Source organism: Malus sylvestris, chromosome 13 (genome assembly GCF_916048215.2).
Source record: "Malus sylvestris chromosome 13, drMalSylv7.2, whole genome shotgun sequence".
Lineage (NCBI taxonomy): Eukaryota > Viridiplantae > Streptophyta > Magnoliopsida > Rosales > Rosaceae > Malus > Malus sylvestris.
In genome coordinates this window covers 20,932,854-20,954,787 of record NC_062272.1, presented here as the reverse complement: position 1 = coordinate 20,954,787, position 21,934 = coordinate 20,932,854, and the positions used below count along the sequence as shown (strand labels likewise).

General features: G+C 38.4%; 2 protein-coding genes and 1 pseudogene across 5 annotated transcripts; 2 read left to right on the top strand and 1 right to left on the bottom strand.

Annotated features, from left to right (window-relative positions):
- The first annotated feature begins 211 nt into the window (after positions 1-211).
- LOC126596171 (glutamyl-tRNA(Gln) amidotransferase subunit B, chloroplastic/mitochondrial-like) lies at positions 212-8,841 on the top strand. Of its 4 annotated transcripts, none has more exons than XM_050262684.1 (6): positions 212-357; positions 410-552; positions 1,075-1,272; positions 1,347-1,415; positions 8,089-8,205; positions 8,319-8,841. In XM_050262684.1, exons 1-6 carry the CDS (start codon positions 291-293, stop codon positions 8,397-8,399), a joined length of 675 nt encoding a protein of 224 aa, XP_050118641.1. In that variant the 5' UTR covers positions 212-290; the 3' UTR covers positions 8,400-8,841. The 4 variants fall into 4 exon arrangements, with proteins under 4 accessions (XP_050118641.1, XP_050118642.1, XP_050118643.1 ...); XM_050262685.1 differs by having other exon boundaries at positions 1,347-1,419; positions 8,093-8,205; XM_050262686.1 differs by lacking the exon at positions 1,347-1,415.
- Positions 8,842-8,849: 8 nt separating this feature from the next.
- On the bottom strand, positions 8,850-9,965 carry LOC126595349 (putative F-box protein At5g38270). Its single transcript, XM_050261673.1, has one exon. It carries the CDS (start codon positions 9,963-9,965, stop codon positions 8,850-8,852), a length of 1,116 nt encoding a protein of 371 aa, XP_050117630.1.
- A 469-nt stretch (positions 9,966-10,434) lies between these two features.
- On the top strand, positions 10,435-11,365 carry LOC126595348 (mitogen-activated protein kinase kinase 9-like; annotated as a pseudogene).
- Positions 11,366-21,934: the final 10,569 nt, after the last annotated feature.

The following is a 21,934-nucleotide window of genomic DNA, read 5'->3' as shown; positions in this document are numbered from 1 at the left end:
TTCATAATGTTTGGGAAGACAGCCTCTGCATTGTTTGATATCCAACTGGATTACGAAGATGGCTTCCACGATCTTTAGAAGCCTTCACACGAACCCTTGTTTGCTCCATCGAACTGCATTGCTTAGAAGAAAAAATGTCTTTTTGTATTGCACAATGAGGAGCGCACAAACCCAGACGGCCACCACACAGGAAAAGGTTAAGTCACAAGTGAAAGTAGCATCGAATGTTCAGAACAAAACACTTGAGAAAGCCTCAAAGGACTATGAAGCTGTCATAGGTGTAGAAGCTCATGTCCAGCTCAACAGTTACAATGAGAAAGAAAGGACTTGCTGACTACCGATATTTCCCAGAAAACAGTTACAATGAGAAAGAAAGGACTTGCTGACTACCGATATTTCCCAGAACCAGACCTTCCAGGAGTCTTCCTCACCCATGACTATGTTGATGCTATTCGTAATACATTGCCTGAACTTCCAGAAATGAAGCGTCGGAGATATGAAAAGATGGGTCTGAGCATGCATGATGTTCTTTTTCTTGCAAACGATGTAAACGTAAGATCTCCGTATTATTGTTCTGAATGCTTGCTCTGTGTGGGAGTTGCTCTATATTTCTAGAATTTGAGAGTTAAAGGAACAAACAGAAGTAGAAATTATGACCGAAACTAAAGAAGTAGAAATTATGTATGCTTGCTCTCTGGGAGTTGCTCTAAATTCCCAAGGTCATGTAATTCACACAAAGTAAGAAAGAAAGAACAAAAGAAAAGTTAATGTTTACTCGCAATGCTAGCAATTGTACATGCCGAGCTTGATGGACTGGCCATCTTTCTCTTGAGTGTCTTATCAATCTCTTTCTGTGTGTTTGAACCAGATGTTTTTAGTGTCAGTGGATGTTTCCCTAAGAAATTACTTCAAGAAAAGCCTTTAGTCAGTCATTTCATCCATTCAATGTTCAAGTACAAATGGTTGATGATCTAAATGGCATAATATGCATGCCTATTATTTTTGTTTTCATCTTAAAAAATGGCATCATATGTTATATGTGAATCGGGGCTGATTGCTTTATGTATACCTTAGGTTGCAGAGTTTTTTGATACTACCATTACAAAGGGTGCCGATGTGAAGCTAGCTACCAACTGGATAATGGGTGATGTTGCTGCCTATATGAAAAATGAAAAATTGACCATCAATGAGATTAAGCTTAGCCCCCAAGAGTTGGCTGAGTTAATAGCTTCCATTAAAGATGGGACTATTAGTGGGAAAATAGGAAAAGAGGTGACTGGTTTTCTTTTCTTCTTTCAGACTACATTTGCAATTTTATGTATTTCTAAGATCAATGGAATTTGCAGATACTGTATGAGCTTCTAGCCAAGGGTGGTACTGTGAAGGGACTGATTGAAGAAAAAGATTTAGTTCAGGCAAGTTCACTTTATTTCCAGGCTTGTTATTTTTAAATGTTCAAATGTGTGAGATGTTGGAGAATAGAATCCCACGACAGTTATATGACATAATAATATACAATTATCATATCGGAGTTTCCACCCCTAATATCACCAAGGCCTTTTGTGATAGAACCCAACACCTAATAATAGGTGGTTAAGTTGGAACGATATTGGTGATATTGGTAGTGGACCAAGCCGGCCTATAAAGTTGGTCATGAGATGTAATTCATTCTTATAAATGTCTATTTTTTCTGTCCAATTATAATTGCCTGTCGCTGCTTTTTAAACTTTTATTGCTGTTATATGTGCTGCTCAGTAATTTTATCTGATTCTCTGATCCTATGCTAGATTAAAAATGTGCCGAAGGTTCAGCACCTTCTCAAGTATCCTGTGCCTTGGCCTAATATAGCATTCATTCCTTTTTTGTGTCAAATTCAACACCTATCACCACAATGGTTCTAAAAATAACAGTGTCGTCTGGACTCTGGATTATTTCCCGCTTACCAAATTGGTAAAATTGGTGGTAGTGTATCTTATTTTTGGATGTTTCGCAGATGTTATCTAGTTTCAGAAGTCAAAAGACATTATTTTGATTTCTTTATGTGCCCCCTACTTTATGCGAGTTAAAAAGTTAGGATAACAATGGAGATCCATTTTTTTTTTTTCAAATACAATATGAATCATGTCACCCTAAAATAACTGATTGATCCTACTAATTTGTCTAAGTTTCCAATTAGAGTAAATACGTTAGATGATACCATATAGAATTTATGCACCGCTGCGGCCAATAACACAACAACAACAACAACAACAACAACAACAAAGCCTTTTCCCACTAAGTGGGGTCGGCTATATGAATCCTAGAACGCCATTGCGCTCGGTTTTGTGTCATGTCCTCCGTTAGATCCAAGTACTCAAGTCTTTTCTTAGGGTCTCTTCCAAAGTTTTCCTAGGTCTTCCTCTACCCCTTCGGCCCTAAACCTCTGTCCCGTAGTCACATTTTCGAACCGGAGCGTCAGTAGGCCTTCTTTGCACATGTCCAAACCACCGGAACCGATTTTCTCTCATATTTCCTTCAATTTTGGCTACTCCTACTTTACCTCGGATATCCTCATTCCCAATCTTATCCTTTCTCGTGTGCCCATACATCCCACGAAGCATCCTCATCTCCGCTACACCCATTTTGTGTACGTGTTGATGCTTTACCGCCCAACATTCTGTGCCATACAACATCGCTGGCCTTATTGCCGTCCTATAAAATAAAATTTTACCTTGAGCTTCAGTGGCCTACGACGGTCACACAACACGCCGGATGCACTCTTACACTTCATCCATCCAACTTGTATTCTATGGTTGAGATCTCCATCTAATTCTCCGTTCTCTTGCAGGATAGATCCTAGGTAGCGAAAACGGTCACTTTTTGTGATCTTCGCTAGATTGCTCCGGTCATTAGCGAGGATAAGTATATAAATGGATAGAGATAGGAAAGCAAACACAAGATGTACGTGGTTCACCCAGATTGGCTACGTCTACGGAATAGAGGAGTTCTCATTAATTGTGAAGGGTTTACACAAGTACATAGGTTCAAGCTCTCCTTTAGTGAGTACAAGTGAATGATTTAGTACAAATGACATTAGGAAATATTGTGGGAGAATGATCTCGTAACCACGAAACTTCTAAGTACCGGAGTGTGGTATCGTCTTGACTTTCCTTATCTGTCTCATAGGTAGATGTGGCATCTTCTCTGGAAGTACTTTTCCTCCATCCAGGGGTGGTATCTGTAACTGGTGGAGATGCACAAGGTAATGTATCAATGTCACTTGAAGCTTACTTGTAGTTTCAGGCTTGGTCAAGCGTGATACAAACCATGTAGTAGGAGTCCCCCAAATCGCCGAGCTAGGGGATCTGCTGAAAGAGGTGACAGACAAGGTAAGCAATCAGAGCTCCGGCTGATTGTTCACATTCTCCCTATCTTGCAGGCAGCATGAAGGATAAAGAGAAGAAAAATGAGAAGAGATGATATGGGATACTTTTGCTTTTGAAGAAGTAGCTTTCCACAGGCTTATTCTTGAACTGGGCTGGAGGGTTTTCTGTTTTCCTCTAGAGTATAAGGCCGACTGAAGAATTTGAGGGTCAAAACAAGTCCATCAAATCTAGAGTACGTTCGACCCTGCTGATATGAGATACTTTTGCTTTTGACAAAGTAGTGGATGTATCGGCACGTGTGCTGTTATGCTTGTCTCCACATGCTTCCTTGTATCCTTCTCACTTGCTCTATCTGTTCCTCAGGCAGATGCGGTATCTTCCCTGGAAGCATAAGATGTTGAAGATGAGTACTCGAGAGCAATGCCAGGTAAGTAATCAGGTAAGGGGTTCCAGGCAGTCAGTTCCTGGCTGGAAGCTTGATTCCAAGTGCTGACTGATTGCTCTCTTTCTCCTTGTCTTGCAGGTAAGAACAAGGCCAAAGGAAAAGACGGGGAAAAAACATGATATGGGATACTCTTGCTTTTAACCCTGATGATATGAGATATTCTTGCTCTAGTATAGCTTGTTTACAGAGGTATTATCGGGGGGAAAGAAAGCTGAATATTTTGAAAGGCTTCGTTGGGAGTGCCCTCTCAGATAAGAGGAAGGGTTGAGCATTTTTGCAGGTCTGCCTGTCCGTTGGGGATGGAGGTCGACATATATAGGAGTCTCCCTAACATCAAGTAATAATGCTATTCCTTTACCCTGCTTGGTCATAACACGGTAGTGGGAGCTGCCAGCTTCACAAGTTTTAACTCTGTCAGAGCACTTTGAAAAAGTGGTCTGTGGTATCTGGAAAGCTGATGTTGCGTGTGAAGATTACAGACAAGCTTTATCCAAGGAGATCCAGCTCTTGAAGTTGGGAAAGTGGTGCCTCTTCGGTTTTCGAACAAGCAATCCTGTCGGGGATCCGGCTCTCGAGATTCGGAGAACGATGCCTCTTCGATTTTTGAGAAAGCAATCCTGCTGGAGGTCTGGCTCTCGAGATTCGGAGAGCGATGTCTTCGATTTTTGAGAAAGTAATCATGTTGGGAGTCTGGCTCTCGAGATTCGGAGGGCGGTGCCTCTTCGATTTTGGAGCAAGCAATCTTGTTAGGAGTGTTTTCTCGAATGTGAGTAAAGGTTGGGCATGTTTGTTAGTCTACCTTGCCACGAAGCACAGAGGTTGACACACAGGGACTTTCCAATTATCCAGCAGTGGTACTGTTCCTTTACCCTCTCTTCGATTTTTGAGAAAGTAATCATGTTAGGAGTCTGGCTCTCGAGATTCGGAGGGCGGAGCCTCTTCGATTTTGGAGCAAGCAATCTTGTTGGGAGTGTTTTCTCGAATGTGAGTAAAGGTTGGGCATGTTTGCTAGTCTACCTTGCCACGAAGCACAGAGGTTGACACACAGGGACTTTCCAATTATCCAGCAGTGGTACTGTTCCTTTACCCTCTCTTCAATTTTTGAGAAAGTAATCGTGTTGGGAGTTTGGCTCTCGAGATTCGGAGGGCGGTGCCTTTTCGATTTTGGAGCAAGCAATCTTGTTAGGAGTGTTTTCTCGAATGTGAGTAAAGGTTGGGCATGTTTGCTAGTCTACCTTGCCACGAAGCACAGAGGTTGACACAGCGGGACTTTCCAATTATCCAGCAGTGGTACTGTTCCTTTACCATTGTGGGTAATAATATGGTAGCTAGACCTTCAAAATTTATGTGTTTAAACTTTGTTAGTGTTGTTTATTTGCTATTCTTTTACCCTTCTTGGTCAGAGCGATGTAGTGGGAGCTGCAAGCTTCACGTGTCTCAACTTTGTCAGAGAACTTTGGCAAAGTTATATGTGGTACCCATGAGCTACTGTTGCGTGTGGGAAGTGGGTGATTGAACAGTACGATTCATGTGCTTTCTACTTCGCCAGAAATCTTCGACAGAATGCCCATAATTTCCGCAAAGCTGAGTGTGCGTGTGACAGGTGCTGACAAGGCTGGAAAAGTAGGTGCCTCTTCGATTTCTGAGATCGGCCCTCGTGGTCTCTGAGCAGCCCAGCTTTTGAGAAAGCAAGCCTCTTCGATTTCTGAGATCGACCTTCGTGGTCTTTGAGCAGCCCAGCTTTTGAGAAAGCAAACGCCTCTTCGATTTCTGAGCAGGCGCCTCTTCGATTTCTGAAGCTTCGTCGAGTGCAGATTTTTATAGGGGCTGACATTAAGTTCCAAAGCACACTTGAATATCCACCAGTAGAAGCTCCATTCTTGCACTTCTAAGATCTTGATTTGTCCGACCTTTTCTCTCTTCAACACCTTTGAAAATGTCTGGCCCCTCAGACCGTCGTTTTGACTTGAACCTTGTTGAAGAGGCAGCCCCGCCTTCTCCAGACAACATATAGCGCCCATCCTTCGTCTCTCCTACTGGTCCTCTTACCGTTGGGGATTCCGTGATGAAGAATGATATGACCGCTGCGGTAGTGGCCAGGAACCTTCTCACTTCCAAAGATAACAGACTACTTTCCAAACGGTCTGATGAGTTGGCTGTTAAGGATTCTCTGGCTCTTAGTGTTCAGTGTGCAGGTTCTGTGTCTAATATGGCCCAACGCCTATTTGCTCGAACCCGCCAAGTTGAATCATTGGCGGCTGAAGTGATGAGTCTCAAACAGGAGATTAGAGGGCTCAAGCATGAGAATAAACAGTTGCACCGGCTCGCACATGACTATGCTACAAACATGAAGAAGAAGCTTGACCAGATGAAGGAATCTGATGGTCAGGTTTTACTTGATCATCAGAGATTTGTGGGTTTGTTCCAAAGGCATTTATTGCCTTCGTCTTCTGGGGCTGTACCGCGTAATGAAGCTCCAAATGATCAATCTCTGATGCCTCCTCCTTCTAAGGTTCTGTCCAGTACTGAGGCTCCGAATGATCCCCCTCCGGTGCCTTCTCTTTCTGGGGCTCTACCGACTGCTGAGACTTCTCCTAAGCAACCTTTGTGAAGGCTCCCTCTTGTTTGTTTATTTTGACTCAAGTATATGTACATATTTGTAACTTATCGGGGATATCAATAAATAAGCTTTCCTTCATTTCAACGTATTGTGTTAAATACACCAAAGCCTTCTTCGCTAAGTTCTTTGAATTTTCTTTTGTTGAAGCTTGTATGTTGAAGCTTTGTGAGTGGAGCATGTAGGTTGAGGTAGTGTTCCCTTAATTTCCCGAGTGAGGAAAACTTATCGGTTGGAGACTTGGAAAATCCAAGTCACTGAGTGGGATCGACTATATGAATCTTAGAACGCCATTGTGTTCTGTCCTGTGTCATGTCCTCCGTTAGATCCAAGTACTCTAAGTCTTTTCTTAGGGTCTCTTCCAAAGTTTTCCTAGGTCTTCCTCTACCCCTTCGGCCCTGAACCTCTGTCCCATAGTCGCATCTTCTAATCGGAGCGTCAGTAGGCCTTCTTTGCACATGTCCAAACCACCGTAACCGATTTTCTCTCATCTTTCCTTCAATTTCGGCTACTCCTACTTTACCCCGGATATTCTCATTCCTAATCTTATCCTTTCTCGTGTGCCCACACATCCAACGAAGCATCCTCATCTCCGCTACACCTATTTTGTGTACGTGTTGATGCTTCACCGCCCAACATTCTGTGCCATACAGCATCGCCGGCCTTATTGCCGTCCTATAAAATTTTCCCTTGAGCTTCAGTGGCATACGGCGGTCACACAACACGCCGGATGCACTCTTCCACTTCATCCATCCAGCTTGTATTCTATGGTTGAGATCTCCATCTAATTCTCCGTTCTTTTGCAAGATAGATCCTAGGTAATGAAAACGGTCGCTCTTTGGTATTTCTTGATCTCCGATCCTCACCCCTAACTCGTTTTGGCCTCCATTTGCACTGAACTTGCACTCCATATATTCTGTCTTTGATCGGCTTAGGCGAAGACCTTTAGATTCCAACACTTCTCTCCAAAGGTTAAGCTTTGCATTTACCCCTTCCTGAGTTTCATCTATCAACACTATATCGTCTGCGAAAAGCATACACCAAGGAATATCATCTTGAATATGTCCTGTTAACTCATCCATTACCAACGCAAAAAGGTAAGGACTTAAGGATGAGCCTTGATGTAATCCTACAGTTATGGGAAAGCTTTCGGTTTGTCCTTCATGAGTTCTTACGGCAGTCTTTGCTCCTTCATACATATCCTGTATAGCTTGGATATATGCTACTCGTACTCATTTATTCTCTAAAATCCTACAAAGAATGTCTCTTGGGACCCTATCATACGCTTTTTCCAAATCTATAAAGACCATGTGTAAATCCTTTTTCCCATCTCTATATCTTTCCATCAATCTTCGTAAGAGATAAATTGCCTCCATGGTTGAGCGCCCTGGCATGAACCCGAATTGGTTGTTCGAAACCCGTGTCTCTTGCCTCAATCTATGCTCAATGACTCTCTCCCAGAACTTCATTGTATGACTCATTAACTTAATACCCCTATAGTTCATGCAATTTTGTACATCGCCCTTATTCTTGTAGATAGGCACCAAAGTGCTCGTTCGCCACTCATTTGGCATCTTCTTCGTTTTCAAAATCCTATTGAAAAGGTCAGTGAGCCATGTTATACCTGTTACAAGTCCTCTAATGACTCGGGTTTGTAACAGATAGTAGATCCTGCTGAGATTGAAAAAATGGTAGAAAAGGTGGTGTCAGAGAATCCAAAGCAGCTGGAACAATATCATGGTGGAAAAACTAAACTGCAAGATTATTTTGCCGGGCAGGTAAAATTTTATCAAACTGTAATCCATATGCTCAGTTTTCTATTCATGATTAAGCTATTGATAATGTTTCATAAGTTGAGTGATATGGTTTTGAACATTTTAACTCTTTGCAGGTAATGAAACTATCAAAAGGAAAAGCAAATCCAGGGCTCCTGAACAAGATTCTTTTAGAGAAATTAAACGCCAAAAGCTGATAAAGGTCTAGATGATGCAATATTGTGGCCACCAATGGCAAACCAGCATTGCTGAATACTAAAAGCATTTCGACATTTGTTGCTTGAATTATGTCTTGCCTGCGGTAGAAGCATATCTTGACTTTGACGTGTTTGTGGTCACTTCTGAGTTCTGAACCAGCATTCAACAGCTGCTTGAGATTTGACCTGCCATATCTGAAGTATGGATCCAGAGTATCTGGAGCTTGAAGAAACGATTTGCCTCTAATTTTATACTTCCTGCTGCAGTTTGATTGCTCTACAAGCTAAAATGCTGGATAGAGAGACATTGAATTGTAACCTCAGCTTCTTCCGGTACATAATTCATTTTCCAGAATTCAAGCTCTTAATTTTGGTGTTCAAAGATTCATTTGTACATAAAAGAAATGAGATCAATTACATAACACATACATTTTGTGTACCATCTACCGCTCACCATGGATTAGGAACTATCCAAAAGGGTGGCGGATCAACTCTCCACTTCCGAAATTCATAAATTGGCTTCACAACTTTGTTAGCTATGTTGTATACTCCCACATCGTGACCACCATAATCATAGTCGTGATCTCTACCGACATCTAAAGTGATCTCGTCCCATCTATCGTCTGTGAAGTAAATTGAGTCTTCTTCGCATTCTGGAAAATCATGAACGGATACTGACATCGACTGATTCCCGCCTAAAAATAAGGCACGATCTCGCAAAGACTCAACTTTCTCCCACTTATTGGCTGTGAAATTCAACTTAAGGACATAAAACTGCAATGTTCTATAGGGACAGAAGCAACCGTACTCATCTAAATCCCCCTCACAAATAGCCGTGCCCTCATGGTTGACGAAGTTGCCGATAACTCGCCCCACCGACAAAATCTCACCCAAAGACTCCACCAAGTAAGTTTGAGTAGAATATTTTTCCTTGGACAAGTCTTTAGTTATACGATTCACACTTTCAAGTTCTAAAAATGGTTGATGAAGGTTCATGGTTTTGATAGGAGTAGAACATTTTTTGAAGTCCCAAACTTCGACCGAGCCGTCCCCTGCCAATGCATACAACTTCTCTTTGTGGAAAATAACATCACAGTATTCTCCATGCACACCTTCTAAACCTCTCCATCTGCTGCCCTTCTCCCCATACTTGCAAAACCCAAGTTTTGAAGGTAACGCACCATAAATTATCGCAACAACAAAGCTGTCGTTGTGAGAAGGGTCGGATGAGAGGACAGCTTTGGCAATAAAATTCCTGCGCAATTGTTCAATGCTGTCAGGATTGATGGGGCAATGCAGAGACCAAATTTGTGGGAGTTGAATTCTACGCCGTGAAACTGGATTCAACAGATGCGGGATTGAATTGTTGTCCATGATCACCAGCCAACCGTATGATGAACCAACACACCAAGCATCATGACATTCTTGTAATACGTTCTTGACAGTGTAAATTTTTTCTTCTCTAAGGCTGTAGAAGCAACAAGTGTTAACAACATTTTCTTCATCACTGGGAAGCATGAGCCATGGAGAAGTTTGAGGAAACGATGTGGCATAATAACATTTCATGGCGTGATTCCAAGAAGAACAAACAGATTTAAATCGAAGCTTGTCGGGGAAGGAGAAATTTTTCATGAATAACTCTAATATTTCAGATTGGAGGTCGGGCCAATTTGGTGATATTGATCTTCTCGTTTTGTGGCGACGGTGATATACTTTTCCGAACATTATTGTTGAATGAATGGTCATGATGCTTTGTAAATAGTGAACGTAAAGAGCAGACCCCATCTTTATATTGGACTTGAGTTTGGGGGAATCCAGTTTGAGTTCGGAAATTAAACAAATTCATAATTGTTTTAGGAATACTAATCCAGGTTGCATTAGGAAATTAGTTAATTCCGGGTATCCTACTATAATTACTAATAATTTTAGGAAAGCTATATATATCAATGCTCTAGCTACTCAACTACCATAATCCATAAACCTAGCTAAGTACTCGAGTCGAAACCCTACCTAGCTACTCAAAACCCCATACGCCATGGCTCTCATTCGACGTCGGCAACTAAAGTCCTTGGCCCCTCTCTCCGATCACCGCCTGCGTTTCTCTCTTCCCCTCCATCCGCCTGAACTCATAGCCGCCGCCAACTACTCTTCCGCTTCAATCTCTGTCGCCGATCTCGAGACACTCGAACTCCTCGGCCAAGGTAATGGCGGCAAGGTCTACAAGGTTCGTCACAAGTGACTTCCACCACCTACGCTCTCAAACTCGTCAGCAGTGACTCAAAGCCCACCGTCCAGTGTAATCTCTTCCGCGAGATTGAAATCCTCCACCGCACCGACTCTCCCCACATTGTCCGCTGTGAAGCCTTCTTTGAACAGCTCTTGGGAGACATCAAGATCCTCATGGAGTTCATGGACTCGGGCACCCTCGAAACTTTACTCATAGACAATGGCGCGTTCTCTGAGGCCAAGCTTGCCCACGTGCCACGTCAAGTTCTCAGTGACCGGAACTATCTTCACACGCACAACATCACTCACCGTGCCAATCTTTTGGTGAACACTAACATGGAAGTGAAGATCCCCGACTTTGGCGTAAGCAAGATCGTTCTCTTAACCTCCGACGGCGCCTGCAGTTCTCCCATTGGTACTTGAACACATGAGCCCTGAAAGATTCAACAAGGAGAACTGCGGCAGCAGTTACAATGGTTACGCCACCAGTGACATATGGAGTTTCGGCTCACCATCATGGAGCTCTACGTGGGTCACCATCCGCTGTTTCCTCAGGTCAGAGTCCCGACTGGCCGTCCCTCATGTTGGCTATATGTTTCGGAGAGCCGCCGAGTTTGCCTGCTGGCGCTTAGCACGGGTTGAAGAGTTTTATTGGGGCTTGCTTGCAGAAGGAAGTCGGAAGAAGGTGGACAGCCGGTCAGTTGTTAAGGCATCCCTTCGTCACCGATCTTTCTTTTTGAACGTTAGTTTCTGTTGTAGTGTTGTACATTGACTGATTGATTTCCACGGAAAATCGAAATGCGATGAAAAATTAATTTTTATATTCCCATTCTTTTCTTATGCAATTTTAGGGAAAAAAAAAAATGTTGAATCAAATTACTCGGCAGTTTGCAGTCAAATTTAAATTATTTCGTAGATTAAAGACTACTTTCAATTGTTTTGTGGAAAACAGGGTGACTAGAGAAAAAAAAAAGTATAGAAGGAAAAAAAATAAATAAAATGTGAATGTCTTCCCAAAATAAAATCGGAGCATGACTAATGCAGTCTTTGCAGACTCTCAAGGAACTTCAGGAGCTTTTTTCTTGCCAGAACAATGTGGCACTTGACACTTGTTATGAATAAGAGGTTGAAACAATTTTACGGCACTTTATGAGAGAAAAAAAAATAGAAAAGAACAAGGGGTTTTGAACATTAGTCCTTGTAAAAGATTAAAATTTAAAAAAAAACATGGTGTTAGATTACATATTCAATTTAATCCCTTGAAGTGTACTTTTATCAAAATTTATATTCAATTTTTGTTATTTAATGTGTATTTTTATTTAATCTCTCCACATCAAATTTTAATTTTATTAATATGCACACATTTAGTTCTTTAATTATAAATGAACATAAATGAGAAAATATTAAAACAAATTTGTGATACAAAAATATATAAATACATAAGTGTACAGAAATGGCTGTGCCGAAATATATATAATTAATTTTTTTGTACCGAAATATTTGTACTGAAATATATTATAATGAACCTAAATGTATGTACCGAAATGTATTATATTGAATTAATGTACCTAAATGTCAATACCGAAATGTATGTACCAAAATGTGCATACCGAAATGTATGTACCGAAATATAATATATTGAATTAATGTACCTAATAGTCAATACTCAAATGAAAGGTATTAGGTTTGAATCTCGTGGATGACGAATTTGATACCAAATTAAGTTGTCACCAAATTAAGTTGTCATTTGTGTGGTTTAGCCGAACACCACCCCCCCCTGTTTCCTAAATGTAGACATTAAAATATATTATGATAAATGAAATGAAAATTAAATTTAAATGTAATTAATACATTAAAATAGGAATAAAAAGATAAATAAAAAATCAAAATATAACTAATAAATGAGATGATTAAATGTACTAGGGACTAAAATTGGATTTTAATCTTACACAAGGTTATAGTCTAAAACTCATTGTCATAGCCCATCCCAAAATATTATAATTCTAGGTGTGAGATTACTTAATTACCCTTGGTCGTTTTGTGTGGTTTTATGGATGAGGTCTTAGTTGGACATATCTAAATTTTCCTAAGTTTTGGAACACTTAGGACTTAAAATGTTTTCCTTGGTTGGTTGGTGACTCACGTGGACCTCACACACACACGAACTCTTCCCCTCTCTTCTCACCCGTGCTCTCTCTTTCTCGAACTCATTCTCTCTCCTTTCTCCTGTACGGATGAACTTCGAACTCAAGCTTCCACGCACGGATCGACGTTCAAAAGGTAATATTCTTGTTCCCTACAAGCTCCTGAGTTCATTCGTAACATTTTTAGATCTTGAAACCCTTAAAATCCCGAGAAACCATAACCTTCGATTTGGTGCACTGTTCATGCACACGTAAATGTGAAGGTTTCAATGGATTTTAAGCTCAGAGGGAGCTTTAGAAGGTCTTCACGAAGCTTGGAGAAGAAAAACGACGTGTTTTGGACGTCGGGAAGTCGAGATCGACGAGTTTCAAGTTTGGCTGGACTATCGAGACTTCCCCGATGAGATTTCGTGAATTTCAAAGCTTGAAAGTAGTAAGTTTGTGTTCTACTCACTCTAAGCTTCATTTTGAGACAAATTGCATGGATTTTGGTGCAAAAATGAGTGAGAAATAAGGTTTTTTCAAATTTAACAGTTTTCGGCGAACGGCGACCAGCGACCAGCGAGGCTAGCTGGAAAAGAAGATAGAATATTCCGTCAAAGTTGACGGAATATTCTGACGCCGTCAGGTAAAATTAACAGATTCCGTTACTTTTAACAGAATATTCCTAACGGGGTTAGGGGATTCCGTTAGGTTCCATGCGCGTGGCCGCGCGTGTTGCCATGCCTTGGCCGGCACGTGGGTGGTCGAAAAATTATTCTAAAAAAATGGAGATGTTCGTGAGGTTGTGTAGATCACGTTGGTATATTCAAACACCGCATTTGAGCATTGTATGAGAAGTTATTAGCTAGTTTTGGCTATGTGCTTTAAATAACGTTTTTATAGTTAATTCGCATATAGGTGAGACTTATCCCGAGGACGAGCACAATCAAGGGTGACTCGGGGGCTACGACTTTTCGACATACCAGTGAGTGGGCTTTTGATTTTCATTATATACTTATATACGTGATATTTTCCTAGAAAAATACGTTTAAATGAAGTATGCCTTGAATGCCATGCATATAAGTTTATATTTTGTAAATGAAATAGTATATGATGCATGATATAAATAATTGTGGTGCTGTGGACGCTCAGGTAAGCTCAAGTGAGTTATGCATTGTGATGTGATTTAAAGTTGTGATTAATTGAGAAACATAGCGCTTATAAACCTGCACCTAGGGTGATTGTGATTTAGCCAGAGATATGGCACATGCTTGTTTATAATGTCACCTCCCGCACCATATGCTCACATTGGATCCAATTTAGGTGCACAGTCTTGTTGTACAGACCATCATAGGTGGTTTCGACTTATAGGTGACTAGTGATTTATCGCCCAGCTATTATGAGAGAGTAGTATGAAGGAAATTTTGTGAAAAACATGTTCATTTGAGCAACATATATGGCATGCAATTAACAATTAAAGGGGGAATCATGCTTGTATGCACTCAAAAACAAAACATTACCCATGAAATTCAAAGCCTAGTAGAAGGGTGAACCAAGACTCAACTCAAAACAAAGTGAGTTGAGAAACTTTATACCTTTGTTGATTCCTCTGTGCATAAGCAAAGGCTAATCACCCAAGGAGAGGGCCTTCATTCTTGCTTCTTAGCTCTATGGATTTCTTGGATGAGGATGGTTGAAAGGATTCTCCAAGTTCCCAAAGTTGAGAACCTCTAAGTCTCCACGCCAAGGTAGGACTTGAAGAAGAGATGAGTGACCTAGAGGAAGTAAGATTGCTAGCTAAAATACTCTAGGGTGGCCGGCCTTTTAGCGAGAAAAATGGAGCTTGTGTTCTCATCTTTTCTCTAAAAGAAACCCAAAGGATGAAATGACTATAAAGTTGCCTTTATACCACCTCACAATGGAGTGGCAAACTTGCAATTAAGCCAAGTTCACTACCCCTCTCTATATGGCTGGTTTTCCCAAGCCTTTGGGCTATTTTGGGCTTCTTGAATTTTGTTTGTTAAGTTGTCATACAACTTAAGCTAATGGGCTTGATGATTCGAAGCCCAATTTGGGCTTTAAGGCCCAAAACTAACTCAAGGTTTAAAACGAACTTATTTGTTTGATTAATTAACATATTAATTAATTATTGCCATAAACAATTAAACCATTTAATTGTCCTTACTCATCTCCGTTGTTTCTTCAATCTCTACCTTACATGGTGTACGATCCATTAGGTTCCTTTTAGCGAGGCAGTGGACGATTAGAACTCTTTCAAGTCGATTGTGAATTGAAACTTACTTTCAATTCTCCCTTTAGTGATTATACACGTTTAGGGTTCCACAAACCATGAGTGACATCTAACAGTATGTCATGGTTACCCAAGTTAATCAGAAAAGGTGGAGAACCTATTTAGTTTAGAATTACAATGCAATACGGTCTTTCTCTAATACAATACTCTTGACCACATTGTTTGGTTTGATAGTTTATTGATGTATACTATCCAATGTGATTCTCTTACTTATATGATTACCTTGAATGTGATTTGGAACGACTTCCTAAATCTTAATCATATCATAGAGTATTCTCCCTCAAACAGTTTGAAGGTTAGAGATCCCTTGTTGCGCATTCACTTGCCTTCATGGCTAAGTGGCTTAACCCCAACTATGCCGTGGACACCCTCTGACGAAGTGACTTTGACATAGTCAAAGATCAAGGACCTAACCACAAGACAACTATGATGCCTCAGGTCAAATGACTACTTTGCATTATTCCAACCATGAGTTCTCATGTGACATGAGTATGAGAACTCCTTGTTGATCGTGTTCAGTGGACTCATTCTCTATTGAGCACCTACATGCTTGTCTTGGTGTCAGTCACACCAATGACTCGAGACCAGTCACTCTCCCTAAGAGAAGACATAACACGTATTGATCTTAACGGACTGTCAATGCCCAATTGGCAATCCTATGATCAGGAATGTTTAGGATATGTATACGGAAGAGAATGGTCTCATGAATCTAACTTATTTAGATCGCATTCTCCCAATTACATATTCCTTGGACTTATCGTTTAAGCGTATAACATTTATATGAGATGACTTCAAACAATAATCTTTGCCCTTTAAATTAAACTATATTAGTTTAACATGTGAAATGTCCGTAAAGTATCATCATATGATTGGTTTTAGGGCACATTTCCAACATAGTATTGAGCATAATTATATTACACTCAGTATTGTCGTACAGACCTTTTCATTGGTTCTGACACGTGTGCAGTATAGTGCCGTATAGGTCATTGTAGTGACTCTGGCTAGATTGACTTTTGAGCTATGAATTCAGCTGTACAGAATTATGCAGGAGTTCCGGCTAATATGTTATTTTCCATGAATTTATTCTCACCTGAGTTACTTACTCTGTTATATCTTGGCATGACATACTTATGATTATGAACATGTGATGCATGATTTGAATTGATATATTTACATATATATTTATGCATATGCTTATATTCTATTTCTGGGAAAATTATATATGTTTTACGGCGAGGAGTTAGAACTATTGAGAAATGAAATGGTTTTGTAAAACATTTGTTTTTGCCCACTCACGCTTTCTGTTTTGCGCCCCTTCAGGTTTTAGATAAGCTTGCTATTGGTGGCCTTGAGGACTTCGGCGGTTCTGACATAATAAATAATTGTAGGACATCTTCTGGTACTGTATAATTAGTACTTGTCCTAGTGGACTGCACCTAGACTTTCTATGCTCTAATTAGGAGTATTTACTTTTGTATCTCACTCCTAACACTTCCTGTTTATTAGTGCACTTTAGTAGCTCTCGGTTTTTATTTATTCATATATTGGTGGCCTTGAGGACTTCAGCGGTTCTGACATAATAAATAATTGTAGGACATCTTCTGGTACTGTATAATTAGTACTTGTCCTAGTGGACTGCACCTAGACTTTCTATGCTCTAATTAGGAGTATTTACTTTTGTATCTCACTCCTAACACTTCCTGTTTATTAGTGCACTTTAGTAGCTCTCGGTTTTTATTTATTCATATATTTCTTATCTTATTTACTTCCGCACTGTGCACATGGCTACGTCACCCTCACGTGACGGCCAGCATGCCTTGATCTCGATCGGGGTGTGTCAACTTATCTTTTTTAAGGATTAAAATGAAGTTTTCTAAAAGAACAATGTAACACTTGCATGAGGAATCTTACACTGATACAGTATAACCCTTTAGCCTTGTAGACACTACTAGATTTAACAGCTACCGTGACGAAATGAAGGCTGTTTCACAGAGAAAAGTTTTAGCGTCCAAAAAATTGCAATCAAAGCTTCGTTGCCATCATGTCGTCGCGCAAAGCTCATGAAGTTAGGGTTTGCATGACGAAGACATAAAAATTTGTCACGTAAACACTTTTGCATGATGAAAGTGATATTCGTCGCACTAAGTTTTAAGGGACGAAGGCCTTCGTGGCGTAAGATATCAAACCATGAAGGATTGTTAGTCGCACTAAGTTTTAAGGGACAAAGTCCTTTGTGGCGCAAGATTTAGAACTACAAAATATGTTGTTGCATTGAAATAATGACGACAAAAACGTTTCCTTAGGTATGTACGTACTTGCGTGACGAATACTGTTGTTGTCCAAATATTAGTGCAAGGACATTTTATTATTTTCCAATAATTTAAAAGTTATTAAATTATAAGTAATTTGTTGTTTAGTATTTTGCACGATGAATTATTTCTTTTCCTTTACTTTAGTGCTACGAAGGTTTGTCGTCGCGCGAATTGTTTTTGATATATATATATATATATATATATATATATATATTAATTGTTTAGAATTTATTTTTAACAACTAGTTGATATTTAATTTGAATTAGCATAATTAAAATTTATTTAATAAATAAATAAGAAACTCTCACTATGCTTGGTATATAAGGATTGATGATTTTCAGTGTATTGAATGATACGTAGATGCTTGTATTTATAGTGAGCATATGTCTGTTCGAAACAGACATGTTTTTTGGAGGCGACTATTCAACGCAAAGGGTGTGTTGCTTCATCTGTTTCTCAGATATGTTCATACGCTCTCAGACTTCATTTGAAATGATGAGTCTTTTCATAAAAATAATTTAATTAAATTTGAAATTAATTAAAGAATTTAATTATCAGAGCCCCAAGGACCAATGCCTATCTTTTGATAATTAATTATCAATTAATTATTACACCCCAAAGACCAACCCTAATGGTGAGCCCAATTCTATTCTCCAAAGTCCATCACTCCAATCACTTTTTATAAGGGACAAAGCCTTATAAAGTGAGGAAACCTTATGGTGGTGAGCAATGTGGGACAATGAAATTCTATTCAAAATTTCCAACATTATTTAATCCTTTTTGGGCGTTTTATGTTGCATCTGTGTTACAGATATTTGTGCAGCATCAGTTTTTATTGATTATTAGATTTACATTTTAAAATTCATATATATATATATATATATATATATATATCTTATTATTTATGTGCAGCATCAATTTAACTTTATTTTTTGTGTTTTTTGGTGTAGATCATGTCCATTGTTAAAGTGTTGAAGTGTGTATGTGAAAATTATGCAGTAGTTGTGCCGCTTTATCTACATATTAGTTATGAGGATTTGTGTGAGCAATTAACTTTGAGGTTTCCAAGTTTGTCATTAAGATGTCTTCTGTTGAAATACTTATTAGACGGAGGTGAATCAAACTGTTTATTAGAGTGCAATGAAGATATTCAGACCCTTCTACTGGTGAATAACTTGATTTCAAATCTAGTTGTTGATGTTTATGTTCAAGCTAAGAAGGAGATGTATATTGTTTCTATCAGTGGTGTGTTGTCTTGCCTAAGTGAAGCTACTAGTATTGGAGATGAGAACCAATTTTTGGGTAAGTATGGCTCTTATGGACCTCACCATTATGTAACAAATGAGTAGTAGAGTTATATTTCTTATAGGGTCAAAGTTATGAAGATGGTGTAGTTGAGTTTCATAGAAAACTTACACAATACTCTATTGAGGTTGGTTTTGATTTCAAGTTCACTAGGAATGATTGAAAGCGTGTTACTACTATTTGCTCAAAGAAACTATCAAAGGGGTGTCAATGGCGTGTTCATGTTGTTGTGCAACAACCTAATATTTGTTTTATCATTAAAAAAATTAAATAATATTTATACTTGCACTGAACACATTCGTTAAAAGGAGAATAAAATGTTTGGCCCTTTTGTTTTATCCTTTTTGTTGGCTGCCAAAATTCGTTCAAATCCGTCTATTAAGGCAAATGATGTTAAGAGAGAAATAAAGAAGAATTATGACCTTGATGTTAAATACTATGCGGCTTGGCATAGCAAAGAGATTGCACATAATGAGATTAATGGTGATGAGGCTTTCTCATTTGGATTTTTGCCTTGGTACCTTGATGAGTTTGTGCGTGCCAACGATGGATCCTTTTGTGCACTAGAACTTGATAATGATAGTAATCGGTTTGAAAGGTTATTCATATTTTTTGGAGCTTATGTTAAATGATTCTTATGGTGTAGACCAATGTTGTTCCTTGATGGTACGTTTTTAAAGGGAAAATATATTGGTATTCTTCTTGGTTGTTGGCAAATAATGGTAAGTATTTTTAAGTTTATTAAAATGCAGCATCAGTTTATTAATGTGCAGCATTCTGTATATTAAAGTGGAGCATCAATTAATAATGTGCAACATCAATTTATTAAAGTGCAACATCAGTTTAATAATATGCAGAATCAGTAATGTTATGTGCAGAACCTGTTTTATGATATAATTATTAATTTTTTTTATACAGAGATTTTCCATGTGTGTTATGATATTGTTGACATAGAAAATGAAGAGAATTAGACGTCGTTTGTTGAACATTTGGCTAGGATATTAAATTACCAAAGAAGGAAGATCACGTTTATTACTGACCAACATCATGGGCTTTTGAATGCTATTCAAAAGTACTTGCCTACTGCTTCTCATGGTTTTTCCATTATACATTTGAGGGAAAATTTAGAGAGGCAATGTGTAGATAATAATTTTTTGAAGGATCAATTGCGTGAATATTTCAAAAATTGTGCATATGCATGTAGGGTTGAAGATTTTGATAGGAATATTGAGAAAATGAGAAGTGTTGGCGGATATATTTCTGAAGAGCATCGGATGCTTATTCTTGATTTGATTGAATCAATTAGGGGGAGGTTGATGGTCATGATATTCGACAGGAGGTGTGTATCAGAAAAGTAGTTTTTTTTTGTATTATGTAAAAAAAAAAAAAGATGATCTTAGAGGTTTTGTTCAAGAAAGTAGTCATTGGATTGTTAGCAGGTTATATGATGATATGTTTGAGGTTCAGGAGGATATGAACTCTTTTGTTGTTATGTTGGATCAACACCAGTGTTCAGTGTTCATGTGTTCAATGAAAGCATAAAGGATTTTCTTGTGCTCATGCTTTACAAGTTATTCTACATAATCATCGTGATATTGAGGATTTTGTGGATGACTACTGGAAAGTTTTTTCTTATAAGCTAATCTATTAGTTTCCTATTGTCCTAGTTTTTGACTTGAACAAGCCCGCTTTTGATCTCCTAAATACTCCTGTTAAGCCCCCTCTTACAAGGAGACAAGGTGGTAGATCACGTATTCATTGCTACAAGTCTAAAAATGAGACAAGATGTGTAAGATGTAATTGTTGTCATCATATTTCATACCATAACAAGCAGACATGTCAGACTTTAATTAGATTTTTATTTTTATTTTTATTTTTTGAGTGTTGTATTGTTTTTTTTGTATTATGGAAGTTTGTTATCAGATCAGTTTTTTGTTATTTTTCGTTCAGAATAAGTTTTTGATTTTATGCAGAATCAGGTTATACGTTTTGTATGCAACATCGGTTTTTTTGTATTTTGGAATTTTTGGTCTCCCAATTTATGAAGAATCAATATTTAGCAATTGTGTTCATGTTTTTATGGATAGGAGACATAATATTTTTCAACATAATACTTGTGCGGTATTAGTTTTATATGATCAATATAATACTTGTGTATCATTAGTTTTATATCAACAATATTTTTCAATGTAATACTTGTGCAGTATCAGCTCATAGAGTCTTGCAAAATTGGTTGGCATGAGTTTTGGGGTGTGGTCCCCTAATAAACATTTTATAATTTTCAATGTAATATTTGTGCAACATCATTTTTATATAAACATTTTGGCATTTTGTGTTATATACATGTTTTTATAACAATGAGTTATTAGGAAGAAGCTTTTTGTTCCCAATTTTTGCAAATTTTATATCATGGAGAAAATGAATGAACAGATTGAAAAAACGATGTAACATTTGAAATGGATAAATTCAAAACGAAATGTAACGTTCGAAAAACATAAACATATGTAATATTTTTTTTTGGGAAAAGTAAGTTATAACAATGCAATTTGAAGCATCAAAGTTCATAACAATTGAAATGTCAGTTTAAGATGATTTTTGTTTGTCCTTTACTTCAGCTGCTTGTTTTTGCTCCTCAAACTTTATGCTCCAGCTCAATCTATAATGAATTATTTCAGATGCAATATCACGGTGCATATAGTTGACTTCCCGCTTGATTAAGGACTTTTTCATCTTTCCACATGTTGCTATATTTCAGATGTAGTACAACACAAATACACCACAATCATCTCTATAAAATAAGTTTGCATAATTAGCATGCAACATCAGTTAAAGGAGGCTAATGCAGCATCAGTTATGGAAGAATAAAATTATTATGCAGCATCAAATTATTGGTGAAGTTCATATGTCTATCCATAACGTAATTAGTATATGGAGAATCAGTATGCAACATCAGTATGAATCATCAGTGTGGACATGTGTATGAAACATCAGTATGCAGTTTCAATGACATTGAATAGATTTTGTCTAAATTCAATATTTATAACTTACAAAGAGATTGACCGAGAAGTAGAAGTTTTGATGATCTAAATTGCTTTCTTGGTCCCTGAGAATGTAGTTGTGTGCATTAATACAATATTTGTAACTCTCTCATCTCTAAGGAATCCATCCATATCTTCTTTTATCACAAAATTGTCATAGTAGCTGAACTCATTTGCAGTTGATGACAAATATATGTCCCTGAAATACAATATATAT